Source organism: Artibeus jamaicensis, unplaced genomic scaffold (assembly GCF_021234435.1).
Source record: "Artibeus jamaicensis isolate MK-2021 breed Jamaican fruit bat unplaced genomic scaffold, CSHL_Jam_final scaffold_474, whole genome shotgun sequence".
NCBI lineage: Eukaryota > Metazoa > Chordata > Mammalia > Chiroptera > Phyllostomidae > Artibeus > Artibeus jamaicensis.
Window position 1 is genome coordinate 7,375,184 of NW_026522046.1, and position 14,857 is coordinate 7,390,040.

Consider the following 14,857-nt stretch of genomic DNA (forward strand, 5'->3'; position numbering starts at 1 on the left):
TAATTAGTTGAATAGTTAATAAAACAAGTTAGACTTCAATTGCCCTGGCTGGGTAACTCAGCTGGCTGGAGTGTCACCACAGCACGCCAAGGTCGCAGGTTCCATCCCCATCAGGGCACATGCCAGAGTTCACCAACGAATGCGCACGCACGTAAGGGAACAACAAATCCATGATTCTCTGTTCCTCCCCCTCACCTCACTCCCTGCCTCCCTTCCTCCTAAAACCAATTAAAAAAATTACAATGTAGTCACTCACCAGAGAATCCCTCCGTAAAACAAAGAAAATACAAAATAGAATATAATAGATCCCCAGGTAACAAAATGATTGATCCAGGTCCAAAAATGAGTTTCCAAAGCCATCTAAAAAAATTTAAAAAAAATTCTTATAATAGAATGTCTTTAACCTTTAAGATGAAAATCACAAATGAATTAATTATAAGTGACTAAAGTTCCTATGGCAAAGTCTTTAAGAAGATGAATATTAATGCAAGGATCATAGTAGAAAACTGAACAATGAAAGTTTATAATATTTTTCTTCTGTGATGAAACAGCATTGAAATTTCATGACTACTTTATTCTCCTCTATTGTCTGAAACAACTTGTGTTGTTTTGCATTATATAAAGAGAAGTAAAATTTCAGAAATGATTACTGTGGGATTAACTTTTATTTAACCATAAAAATCACAGAGGCTTTCCAAATAATAAACTTAAGTAAGATTTTTGACAAAAATAAAAATAAACTATTCAAGAACAATCAGTGAAATTATGACTAAAAAAGGAAAAGGGAAAGGATGTTATCTATGGCTAAAGAAATTTAACTATGAATTATATAGACACAAAATTTGTGCATGTGTCTAATTTCTGTATCATACCTTTACTGTAACTGTAATAACCATGACTGTGAAGACCAAGGTGCCAAATGTCCAGTTTCCAAACATCTAGACAGAAAGAACAAACCATTATTGCATTATGTGTCACCACGATGCTAAGTAAAATATAAGGCAAACGTAATTTTACTCTTGACTCAACACCACTTGCACTATTTAAGCCAGTTGCATTTCAAATCTGTGACTAGATTAGTAAAGGTAGGGGGGCGTAAGAAGAGACAACGTAAGCATTATCATGAGTATTACTGTCATCCATCGTGTATCATCAGACTGAAAACCCAAGGTCAGTTTGGAATTGTGTGGCACTGACTGTTTTTACTTAGAATGATAGAGTAACTGCTTTATTCCTGTCACACAGTAAAAATTATTACAAAACCCTGTTTGATCACAATCACTGAAATAGCCAAAAAGTTATTTATTTTTTCCATATATGGCTCTCAGAGCGCTCAGCTGCCTTTAACATCATTTAAAACAATTTGTTAGACTGTATTGTGACAGCTGTTATCAGTGTGCATTTTTAAAAAATTATCGAAACTGGTGAATTTCTGACAATGGAAGAAAATACACAACATTTTCAGCATATTTTGCTTTATTATTTCAAGAAAGGTAAAAACACAATTGAAACACAAACACAAAAAGGATTTGTGCAGTGTATGAAGCAGGTGCTATGACTGATCAAACGTATCCAAAGTGTTGTGCAAAGTTTTTGGTACTAATGACGTTTTGGCCAAATAATTCTTTGCCGTGGGGCTGTCGTGTACATTGCAGTATGTTTAGCAGCACTGCTGGCCTCCACCCACTAGAAGCCAATAGTGGGAGAGAGCCGACATACTCAAATACCCAAATCAATAAAGTTACTGGTGAAAATGTCTTTTATTTTACAGAAGAAGCTAAACAGACTCTTTGGTCAATCCAGTATTTTCTAAAATATTCCAACCAGAACTTCGAGTGGATAACTTGCCACTGTACTTCTGGACATAGCACAGGCAGGGCAGGAAAAAAATGAACACACAAAACCAATACCTGAAGGAGAGAGAACGGCTGACAAATACTCCTTAAAAGATTCCATGTAAAAATGCTCCGCACGTTAGAAAGTATTTCTCTAAACTTTGCGGCAAAAACTTATAGTTTATTAAAAATACATAATCCCCAAAGAATGTCAGGATTCAAGTTCCACAAATAAGAACACAACCAGAAGTTTATGTTAATTTAGTTTTAAAGTAGTCATACTCTTAACCACTGGTTTGAAAATTATTTAAAAGGCTGTTTTATTACCACAAATTTCTAACAATTAGCATTTTTGAGGGGGGACCCAAAAAAACCTCAGAATTCATTTATAAAATATTGTGTACTTACATGTTTAAACTTCAGTCACCTTCAAAGTACTCTCCATTTGATATAATACATCTACCAAGACTTTCCCCCCACTGCTCAAAACAGTTTTTGAACTCATTTATTTTGATGTCTTTTAATGCTTCTGCTGTTTTTTGTTTCACCTCTTCCACATTGGCAAAACATTTCCCTTTGGTGACTTTTTCACCCAGGGAATCATAAAAAAGTCACTCGGGGCGAGACTGGGTGAGCAGAAAGGGTGCAGCATGTAGATCGTGACTTTTTTTTTTTTTGTCAAAAACCACTCGGCATGGAGTGAGCAGGAATGCTCATAAATCACCCTTCACAGGCAAATGAGTCTTCAAAAAAAATTCACACAAGCTGAATGTAGCCTCACACCACCAGCTGGTACATAGATACAGATGGACTTCTAGAATATTCACCTAGTGGGGGAAGTCTGTACTACAGGGTGCCTGCCCTCCAGAAGATAATTCTGGTTTTGGGGGTGGCCCTTGACACTTAACAAAGTACAAAGTACTTTGTACTTAACCTCTCTGTATCTCACTTTTTTAATTTGTAAAATAGAGGAAAACCTTATAGGTTTTTATAAGAATTAGGGTATATAAAAGGGAGAGTGTGCCTAATAACAATCAATAATAGTTATCATCAATAATGAAATACCAATTAATATTCTTTTATTTAAGGGTATCTGAGGAGTTTGTCAAAAGAATGAAAAAGTCATACGGAACCTACCTTTTCCTACTTTAGTCATTTCTAGAAATGAACTAGAAATACTGAGAATCGGTGGGTCTCACTCAGCTGAGCTCTCGGAGGAGTGCCAGTCTCTCCCTTCAGGGCCATGTGGGCAGCTCTGAGATGCAGCTGGGAACCTGCACCTGGATGTGGTAACAACTGCACGTATCATCCCTCAGTATCTGGTTTTAATGGACTGAGACTGGGGTTAGCTACGTGGAATCTTTCTCAGAAGGAGAGTTTAGTTAGGGCTCCCTTTTGCATTCAAAGCCCTAGAGGGAGCTGTAGATAACACATCTTTTTTTTTTATTAATTTAGCAAGAGTAATGTATTTCAACAGCAATTAATCAGTACTGCGGTCTCTTTCCACTCTGACTTCCCCTTGAGCTAGTGATGGGAGTGGCAGAGGGCATTTTGGAGATCTGGCTAAAGAGAAGTTGAGTTGGGCTTACTACATTGGCTTGGGTTAAGTGGGACCTATTTATGTAACTCAATTATTTCCATGTATATGTAAGCTTGTACTTATAGTTGTTGTTTTTTTCCTTAATGGAGGGCCTGCCAAAATGTGCAAGGTTTAGACTATACTAAACCCAGCTCTGCCCTTCCTCAAAAGAGACAGATGCTCAAAACACTTTCTATCACTATCTGCTGTTTTCTGTATGTATAACTTCTTTTAACTTAATTTGTTACTTAATTATTTAATAAAGCCAAACTTGTATCCAAAATTAAAAACATTCATTGGTACACTCAATAAATAGTAACTGAGTATCTACTGGGTTGGCCAAACAGTAATTTTAGTTTTTCTACATAAAATAAGGCACTTTTCATTTTCATCAATAACATACTGATTTGAATTGTTTTGAGTATGTCGGCTATCTCCTGCTATTGGCTTTGAGTGGGTAGAGGCCAGGGTGCTGCTAAACATCTTCCAGTGTAGAAGATGGCCTGGTCCTGCCTGCAAAGTTTCTTTTGAGAAATCAGCTGAGAGTCTTCTGAGAACTCCTTTGTAGGGAACCCTTTTCTTTTCTCTTGCTGCTTCTAAGATTCTTTAAAATGCCAAAGGTTAAAGATAATATGTTTTGGTGTAGTCCAATTTGGGTACAACTTGTTTGGGACTCTCTGTGCTTCCTGGACTTGTATGTCTATTTCCTTTGACAAATTGCAGAATTTTTCTTTCACTACTTTTTCAGAGAAGTTTTCAGTCTATTGGTCTTCCACTTCTCTTTCTGTTATCCCTATGATTTGGATGTTGGTATGTTTGGAGACTTCCCAGAGGTCCTCATACTATCCTCATTTTTTTGAATTCCTTTTTCTTCTTGGTCTTCTGGACAAATGCTTCATACTATCCTCATTTTTTTGAATTCCTTTTTCTTCTTGGTCTTCTGGACAAATGCTTATTTCTCCCTTATGTTCCAAATTGTTGATTTGAATCCAGGCTTCATCCACTCCACTGTTAGTCCCCAGATTTCCTTTATTTTACTTAGTGTAACCTTTACTCCTTCCTGGGTCTTTTTTATGTTGTTGCTGTACTAAATGAGTTCTTTGAGCATCCTGATCACAAATGTTTTGAACTCTGCATCTGATAGGTTGGTTATCTATTTCATTCAGTTCTTTTTCTGGGGTTTTGTTCTGTTCTTTCATTTGGGCCATAATTTCTTTGTCTCCTCCATTTTGCAGCCTCCCTGTGTTTGTTTCTGTGTGTTTGGTAGAGCTGCTTTGGCTCCTGTCTTAGTAGAAAAGGAACCTGTAAATTGTATGGGTCAGAGCCTTAGGTAATCACCAGGATGGGGGGAACCCTCTTTGCCACTTCATGGTTCTTTGTGGGGGAAGGGCTCAGAGAGGGTACAATGCAGCAGCCTGGCTTCCGGAGGTTTGCCTGGCACTCACCCTGTTTCCAGTTACTTCACTTACTCCTCCTGTATGACTGGCACTCTTCCAGCTGTTGCCTGGGGGGGGGGGGGGGGTTGCATGTTCTAAGTCCTTGTAGGCCCTTTAAACAGAGTCTTCTGAAAATCCAGCAGTTTCTTCCTCTGCCCATCCACCACTGCTTTTTATAGCCAGAAGTTATGGGGATTATCTTCTTGGTACTGGTATATGCAGCTGTGCAGTACAGCCTGGGGCTGGATTGCTGGCTCCCAAGGTATCCCTTCTGATTTTATCCACCACCGATCAATGTGAGACAATTCATTCTGCCACCGCTGCCTTGCCATACCACACTGCGTCTCTGCGTCTCTGCCCCTCCTACCCCTCTGGATCAATGTGGCTTCTTTAAATCCTTGGCTGTCAGACTTCCATACAGCTTGATTATCTGACAGTTCTGGGTGTTATTTGTTTTGAGGTATAGTTGTAATTCTTTCTGTGGTTGCATGAGGAGGTCAAGCATGTTTACCTATGCTTCCATCTTGACCATAAATCTGTACAGATCATTTTTGTGTTTCGGTTTTGTTTTTTTACCTTTTTTGAAATAATAAAGAATACACTGAAAATGTTTCATATTTTCTTCCATATTCAATATTAAAATGGCTGCACAAAAATTCATGGATTTTGATGTGTCTTCATAAATGCATGCTGATAAGACAACTGTCACACACAATATAACAAAATTGTTTTGAATGATGTTAAAAACTAAGCATGATGAGAGCCATTGCATGGAAAAAACTAAGTGAACTTTTTGACAGCCCAATTGCCATTCCAGGACTTGGGATAAGTAAGATAAATAAGATAAAGTTGCTACCCTCCCTCCTCATGGAGCTTATACCTAGTGGGGATAGATAATCACATAAAGCTAGAAATATATACCTTGAAGTAGTGGTTAGTGCTATAAAGAAAAATTATACAGAGTAAATGTCCAGGAAGTGATAAAAGATGAGAGAGGTGGCATTACACAGGAGCGAGTAGAAAGACCTTCTTAGGCCGGTGATGTTTCAGCAGATCTGAGTGGATATGTTACTAACGATTTTGAGGAGATCCTTGGATATGTGATCATATTTTCATTTTTAAATGATCATGTGGGCTGCTGTATGGAGAACAGACAGCAGGAAGGGGAAGAGCAGGAGCAGGAGCAACAAGGAGGTAGTTGTCATGATCCAGAAAAAAAATGAAGACAATGATCTGAACTGTGTGAAGGACAGAAGTATAAACACTTAGCATATGTGTGACACCAGAACCAACGCAACTACACATGGGCTGTGACAGAAGGGAAGTCAAGGATAACCACCAAGACCTTCTGCCTGAGCAGCTGGGTAAAAGGTGGTAGCATTTATTAGAATAAGGAGAACTGGAAAAGGCAGTTACTTATTTAAATCTGAGGACACAGGCAGAGATGTAAATTTGGGAGTTTTCAGCATATAAGCAGTATTTAAACCATAAGAAGAGTGAGTTCACCCTGTGTACAGCTAAAGAAAAGATGACATAGCACTGAGACCCTAGGCCACTGCTCCACTTGGAGCAGAGGTTCTCAAAGTAGGTGATTTTGTCTCTTGAGGCAAGTTTCTCAACCTCTTTGAGGTTAATTGTCAAACATGCAAAAATAACAGATGACATTTTCCACATACATGGTTATTACAATTTAATAAGCTAATACATATAATACACCTGGCACAGAGAAAAAAATCAATAAAAGGCAGTTATTATTTGGGAAGTGCTGTAACTTTAATGCAACACAAACTAGATTCACCAATCTTTTTGTCCAAATCAGGCTAAATATGTCCTCAGAAGTGAAGTGGTAGTAATATATGTTCCTACACTACAGCCCAAAGCACAGATGACAAACACAAGGCCCACAGGACAAATCCAGCCCTCCACCTTGTTTTATCCAGCTTGGTACCTTGTTTCTTCTCAGCGGCAGTGCCAAGCTCCTGCTTAATTGTTAAGGAGTAGTTATATTTATACAGTCCTACAATGACATTTGGCCCTTTGAAGGCAACCACAAGGCTGATGTGTCCCCTGGTGAAAATGAGTTTGACACCCCTGTCCTAAAGGGCTTGAACTGTAAATGATTCAAGCTTCTTTATAACTGAAACCTATTTCCTTCACTGCACTTGAAGATTTTATTATTTTATTTGCTTATTTTCTGTACCCTTCACAAGACTCTTAAGCTCGTTACTCTCAAATATCCAAAACCTAGTATGGTATTTCAAGGGAATGGTTGATCCTCAATGAATGTTTACAGAACAGATAAAACTTAATATCCACCTCTTTGTAAATCCTGTATGTCTGTGTCTCCAAATATATTTTGCAAAACTTAAGTAAGTACTGTCAACGGAAAAGGGAACTAAAGGTGACAAGCATTTCCAGTCCACAACAGGACTACTGCTGTCACTTCCTGTCCTTCTATCCAGATAAGTTTAGAAAAAGAGGCCAGTTCTGCCAAGAGTCTCTCAATAGGAGAACTCCAATTACGACACGGTAACAATGTACTATGTCACACTCTTTCTTCCCAATTTCATATTTCAGAAAGTGGCCATTTCAAATGGTAACTTACAACATCCTCAAAATTGCTTTTGTGCACATAGCACTTCCTAAGCATACCAAAAAATAATTCATGCAATTAAAGAACAAAAAATAAAACATTAAATACTCATTTCTCATTTTAAAAAGGTGAATCACAGTATCTCTCCAATAGGATTATTGTGAGGATTAGACTATGGGGCATGTAAAGCAGTCATCACAAAAGTAAGCAGTAAACAAACAGCAGCTATTATTAAAACACAATCCTGAAGTGAGCAAGCAGCACACAGGGGCATGAACATTCCTTTGTATTAATTCATTTTTGAAAAGCAAAACTGTCTAGTACCTTGAGTTCCATTTCAATGTTAAACTATATTGCCCTTTTGTTTTAATTTTGATTTGCATAAAATTTTATTAAGTAAAAGCCTTAAAATTTTACTATAATTGCATTTTAATATCTCCAACTTTATAATTTAAATTGAGTTTCACTTTTTTTAAATAATGGAAAGTTATCAAAAAGCAAATTAAAGTATTAACAAACAATTAAAAAATGTATATATTTTACCTGGCCATTTCCAAGCAGAGATATATCATTCCCCATTAGAAAATAGGATCCAAAAAAGAAAATAAAGGCATGACTGAAACCCAGGATGGTCCAATAAAGAAAAGTTTTAATGCTTAGTTGACGGTTTTTACTAATGTCTCTGTAAAATAAAAATTTAAAAAAAGAAAAAGGAACATAGTACAATTAATATTTATTATTTACCTACTTAATAATTATTACATTTTGTAGTTGAAAACAAGATTTGGTTTAAAAAATTTGAAAATACTGGCAGAAAGAATAAACCCAAATTTATCAACTACTGGTTGGCCAAAAAGTTCCTTTGGTTTTTTCCCATAAGATGGCTCTCTACTAGCTTAGCTGTCTTTAACTTCATCAAAATAATTTTGTTGAATTGTATTGTAACAGCTGTCATGTCAGTGTGCATTAAAGAAAAAAATATCAAAATTGGTGAATATTTGTATGGCCATTTTAATATTGAAGTTGGAAGAAAATATGCAACTTTTTCGGTGTAGTATGTTTTTTTTTATTTCAAAAAAGGTAAAAACACAACTGAAATGCAAAAAAAGATTTGTACAGTGTGTGGAGAAGGTACTGTGATTGATTGAAGATGTCAAAAGGTGTTTGCAAAGTTTCTTGCTGGAGATTTCCCACTGGACAATGCTTTGCAGTTGGGTGGACCCATTGAGTTGGTAACGATCAAATCATGACATTAATTGAGAACAATCTTTACTCCACACAGGAGGTAGCCAACATGCTCAAAATATCCAAATCAATAAAGTTACTGGTGAAAATAAAACATGTATCTATTATTTTATGGAAAAAAACTAAACAGACTTTTTGGCCAACCCAATAATACTTGTAATTAATCATACACCTGTGTAACAGCTTAGAGTTCACATAATACCTTCAAATTCATTTTCTCATTTGATAAAGAAATTTGATATAAGCATAATACTTCAGTTTTAATTGTAAAAACGTTGAATTATCTGTATTGTTATTCTGTTGTTAAACATTCAGTCACTGCCATGACTGTTCTTTTTAGTGGAGTCATTTGAGTTAGGTTCAGCCCTGAGGTTCCCAATCAACTTCCTGTCACCAATAGCTATTGTGAGAAGAATAGTCTTTGCCAATCTTGGGTCAAGCCCAGGCCTAGACATACTGAGAAAGCAAGGTTAAGTTATTACCATTTCTGGATAACTGAATACCTGTATAAGAATGGAGGTTACATGGATGTGGAAATCATAAGCTGGTCCCAAGGAATAGCTCCACATCCCTCTGATTACTTGGTTCTGTGGAACCAGGACTAACTCAGGGAATAAGGATGAGAATTAATGTTCCCAGCCCTACCTTTTACACTGATTACTACCCATAAATTTGGCAATGCTAGAACATGAACTAATTTTTTAGGAGCTCTAGAGACGACCAATCGTGGAATAATTTACCACTTTTTTTTTCAGAATATAAGATGCACCCCCTCGCCTCCCCCTCCTTAACTTGGGAGGAATAATGGTTGTTAATGCTGCCGTTCAGTTTTGTTTACATTTAAATTGGTGAAGTATTATGTTATATTTATGTTATTAAATATTTTACCACATTTTTTGCTTCAAATATTTTTTCCTATTTTCCTCCTGTAAAACCTAGGTGCATCTTATGGTCCAAAAAATACAGTATAAACCATACAATATTAATCACCAAGATGGTACCTAATATATTTTTAAGGTACTTTAACAAATTGATAACTATATATACTACTTGCATTCAGAAATGTTAAGGACGTCTAATACTGGAAAACCCTTACCGATAGAGGGTGGGCTTGTTCTGTAATACATGAGGGTCTATATGCTGTTCCAGTAGACTATATATCAGAATAGGTAGGGAAGTAAAACAAATGTTGTATAAAGTCAGGTACACGCTGTCATACAATGTCTAGAAAGAGAAATTAGTAGGAATTTTTAGATTTGAAACCATGTAGTATTATTACACTTAGGCATATAAAAACAAAGAAGCATATAAAAAAACCATAAAAATTATGTAGTTTTTCAATTTATACCAAAATCTTTTTTAATAATTTCTATCTGTTTCTGACATAAACATAAACATTTAAAGCTCATAGATTTTTATTCTTTGTGGGAACTGGAATATCTTGTTATGTCAAATAATTCTGGAGTTATAGTAAATTGGACCTACATTTCAAGATTCTCCACAATTTGGTCACTGTGATGTAATTTTACACAATTTTACACATTTCTAGGGTTTTTATTACTGTTCCTTTGATATGTACATATTTAGTTTTGCTTTCATGGTTTTGTCTTTGCATCTAACTGCTACACTTCCTGTAAAGCATGATCCATGAAAACTTTAACATTTATGACAGCTTCCTCTAACAGTCACATGTGCTACTATTAGTACTAATTTGCTTAGCACTTTGCCTTTGCTTCACATATGGCTTTTATTGTTATTAATACTTTTATCTTTAATGATACTGTAAACTCCTTGGAAATTTAATAAAAATAGGTAGTTCTTCTTGTCATATGTTCTTATAGCATCCTTTATTTCTCATCTGATAAAGAAAACATTGTGACTGGCAATCAATGCCTAAGCAGACACTTAGAATGTGGAGTTACAGATTGTAAACTGGAGAAAACAGTAAGGTCAGACAAAACTCAAGGAAAAAACCTAAAACAACTAAGCTCTTGTTATTTCAATAAATGTGAACAAACACCTTGATCAATTAGAAATGTACAGTGTGGTATATTCAGAGGGTGCTCTAGACAGAAGCAATAGGTCAAAGTATGGTCTAGTCATTAATTTAGCTATGAGAGTTTGGGCAAGTTACCAAATCTCTGTGTATTTCAATTTTCTTTCTTATAAAGTAAGACAGAAGAGCTCAGGGATGAGAAATGTGTGACACGTGTACTGCCGAAGACCCACCAACACGTGCTTATTACAGGTGCTGCTAGTCAAGACCTGGGCCTAGAGCTTCAGAACCCCTTTCAATACAGCACTCCTGGTGCTCCCTATAAAGCAGAGTTGGTGTCTGAGACCACACCGTGTCATCCCTGGACTCTGCTGCTAAAGTTCCTTCCAAATCTGAAACTATTTTATGAGTCAAAAAACAAAACCCCAAAAAACAATGAGGTACTCTCCGAATTATTTTCTGGCCTGGCTTCTTATGGATTTTATAGAAATATTACACATAAGTTGAAAAAAGTTATCAAAATTCTCTATTAAGCTCTAAGAGTTAATATCCATTTTTTTAAAGTATCAAGAATTAAAATATATTTTGATATTAACACTCACTTCAAACTAAAAATGAGAACAAATAAATATTATGAATGCTATACTAATTAAAACACTAGAGAAGTTTTATCTACTTATCAGCAGGACTATGAAAAATTCCCTCCAAGTATCTATCAAAGACTGAACACACATACTTTGTTCTAAAAGTATAAAACAAAAGCTTCTATTTACTTACTTGTTGAGAAAACAAACAGTAGAACTGATATAAAAATTGGGGTGTGATAAAGCATACATTCTGAAAAGCAAGATTAGATGAAAATAGTTAAAATATTTAGGTCTAAAAGAAAAAAATTTAAAAATGGCTAATGATCCAGAAACACATTCTCAGTTGATACGGAAAACAGAAGATCTGTCCATAAGAACTTGTCTATATAAAATGATAAAACAGAAATCCCATTTTATTAAAAAGTCTAAAAGTATCCTAAGTAGCACTGCAAATGTCAGAAGAAAATATCACTGACTTGTATCATTGCCAAGCAATACCATAATTTTGAATTTATGCTTTCTAATTACCATTCAATACTTTTCACATACAGCACAGTAAGTAAGTTTTACTTCAACTTTAGGACTAAAATAGCTGTAAAATGCTAAAAAAATTTAAAACAGGATAAATGAAACCATCAAAACACCTTTTGATTTCAATACACTTATGTCACAGCAAAACTGTAATAATAAGCTAGGAAAAAAACCTGCCACCATCATTTATTAGCAATATGCAATCTGCCTGTGTTCTTTCATTGGCTGGCGGGTATTAATTATAGGTGTATATATACAATAAAGGATGCACTGGTGTATTAAATGTCTTGATACTCAGCAGCTCCTAACATGAGTTCCACAGAATCCCACCTTTCCCAAAAGGGTCAAGATACAGAACACTAGTACTTCAACATAATTAGTTCCCTTATAATCCTATGTATTTTATTTTATGTATTTAAAAGCCCTATACTGAGTAATTTCTCCATCTCACTAAACTACCAAACATTCATTCATAGCACAAAAAAATTTAGAACCTCTGCTTGAAAACATTGTATTGAAGTTAAATTAGAACATGTTAGTGATTCACCCCGGGGCCAATGTGGCTCAGTTTATGGGAGCAACGTCCATAAACTGAAAGGTTGTGGGTTCAATTCCCAGTCGGGGCACATGCCTAGGTTGCGGGTTTGGTCCCACGTCAGAGGGCATATGAGAGTCAATACATCAATGTTTCTCTCTTCTTCCTATACTGATGCTTCTCTCCCTCTCTCTTTCCCTCCCTTCCTCTCTCCCTAAAATCAATGGGCATGTCCTCAGGTGAGGATAGAAAAATTATAAAACAAAACAAAACATGAGTATTACTGGTTTAAAACAAAAGTAACATCAAAGAAATAAAATTGTTCAAGTTCTAATTTGCATACAATAAAATGTGTCCATAATGTTTTTTGTTTTGACAAATTTATACACCTGTGTAACAACTACCCAAATCAAACTAGGTAAATTTTCTGTTACACAAAGTTCTCAATATATCCTTTCCAGTCAATTCTATAACCTGCACCCTTGGCATCAGGCAACCACTGATCTGCTTTCTGTCAGTACAAATTAAATGCATGACTAGTAATCAAAGTATATTCCATAAACTGTTATTTTCACTTACAGAAGCAATTTTTCAGAATAACCTGTATGGTAATAACATTCTTTAAATTGAAGCCTCACATTATTGTCAATAATTAACTCTAAAATAGCTCCATGAAACTCAACTCACCTTATAAAAAAAATACTGTACAAGGGTAGCTATTCTAATATAATAAAAATGACCATGAACAAAAAGCAACTTGGAGAGAAATTTAAATCTAGCTATTGCATAGTCACTGTTTCTTGCAGCTTGTCTTCCTTCTTTACCCATGATTCCTGTAATAAAGGGGGCAAAAAGGCAAATTCATTGATAACTGATTAGTATAATCATAATATATCTGTGAATGTTAATTATAGCAGTTGAACCTGGACTTAGGATCAACATATACTAATAAATAGCACATAGAAGGTTCCCAAAAGTTTGTTCTAAATCAAATATGTAATCTAATAATCTAATACAAAGCTGCAATATACTAAGCATGTAACATAAATTTTCAAAGATTCAGAATATAAAATAAAATATAAAAAATAATATTGAAAGTCCAGAATGTAGTAAGAACATCAATTACACTACAAAGCTCGAAGTCCAAGCTAACAGATTTCTAATGGAGAGGGTGCTACGAAAGAGCTTAAACTTCACTGAACACGAAAATTACTGAAATTGAGTTCATTTGAGTCTAGCACAAATGAGCATGTTTGAAATTGACTGCTTTACAATTTCATGCGTAACTCAAACAAAATATGCTTTTAAAAGTATAATATCATCTGAAATAAGTACATAATTTTATTTGACAAATACGAACATACATGCATACCTAACACCCACAGACAACAGTGTAGTGATGGCCAGAGGGGGGATGGTTGTAGGGGTAGAGGTGGGTAAAGGGGAGGAAAATTGGGAAATTTGTAATAATGTCAACAATAAAAATAAAGGGAAAAAGAAAACCCATACTTTTCTCTTTACTTCTGTATTTGTAAAATAAAATTATTGAGGAAGACAGATCAGAATATGGTTTAAATAGGAAATGATCAATAACTTAAATGTAAATAAAATACTAGCATTCTGAATCCAATAAGAATTCTAGACTAGAAAACCAGGATAAAATTTATAAATTAGAAATCTATTTGAAATTTTATATTTTATTATAGTCTGGTATAATTTCCTGTCTCTAAAATTGTCTTTAAAATGAGCTGCACAATCTTTAGACTGAAAAATATCAATAACATTCAAAAACAAAAATTTAAGACCATGAGGGCAACTCTATGTAATTCAACAAATTTAAAGTTAAAATAAAGTTACTTTATTATTAAGAATTAGAAAAAAGTGAATTCACTAATGTGGTGTTCATGTCTTTGAAAATCTGGAATTAAATATTCTAAATATTGAACTAATTGTAACAGGCTTCTGATGGAGATACACTAAGATATATCACCACGTTGCATTCATTTTTTATTCATGTATTTGATATTGCACTCTAGTCTACAAAAGAAAAATTCAAGACCCCAAATAATTATACCAATATTAAAGCTCAGGGAAAAAAGAAAATCAATCACCTATGCCAACATGAGCTTCTTGTATCATGCTCACATCATTAGCACCATCACCAACAGCCAATGTTATAGGTTTCTCAGGTGAGATTTTTATCAGTCTTATTACCTGAAAGACATACAGCTAATTAGTTAAGTATGATAAAATTTCAGCTTTCTTAGATTTATATAAAGTCATTTATCCACAATGATTCTTCTAAAATAGAAAAAAATTTTATATTAGACAATAGTATGTTCTGGGGTTCAATTTTGGAGGGATGTCTCCACTAAGATGCCAGAAATATCTTTAAGAAATGACATTGGAAAATAGCGTCATTTTGGATTTTATTATGGGAAGAAAGAATCTTTAAATACAGCTTAAATTTGTAAAAAGTTTCATTATAATAATATAGGCATTGTAACAAAATTCCATGGA

General features: G+C 34.9%; 1 protein-coding gene across 4 annotated transcripts in view; it reads right to left on the minus strand.

Moving 5' to 3' along the window:
• ATP11B (ATPase phospholipid transporting 11B (putative)) overlaps window positions 1-14,857 on the minus strand; it is a 106,718-nt gene that overhangs the window by 18,299 nt on the left and 73,562 nt on the right. For 3 of the 4 annotated variants that reach the window (XM_053657594.1, XM_053657595.1, XM_053657596.1), the window contains exons 21-27: window positions 14,449-14,551; window positions 13,025-13,170; window positions 11,462-11,521; window positions 9,785-9,912; window positions 7,987-8,125; window positions 873-938; window positions 257-360 (exon numbers count right to left, since the gene is read on the minus strand). In XM_053657594.1, coding sequence (XP_053513569.1) covers window positions 257-360; window positions 873-938; window positions 7,987-8,125; window positions 9,785-9,912; window positions 11,462-11,521; window positions 13,025-13,170; window positions 14,449-14,551 — 746 coding nt within the window. The remainder of the gene's footprint in view (window positions 1-256; window positions 361-872; window positions 939-7,986; window positions 8,126-9,784; window positions 9,913-11,461; window positions 11,522-13,024; window positions 13,171-14,448; window positions 14,552-14,857) is intronic. The other variant, XM_053657598.1, reaches the window with a different exon arrangement.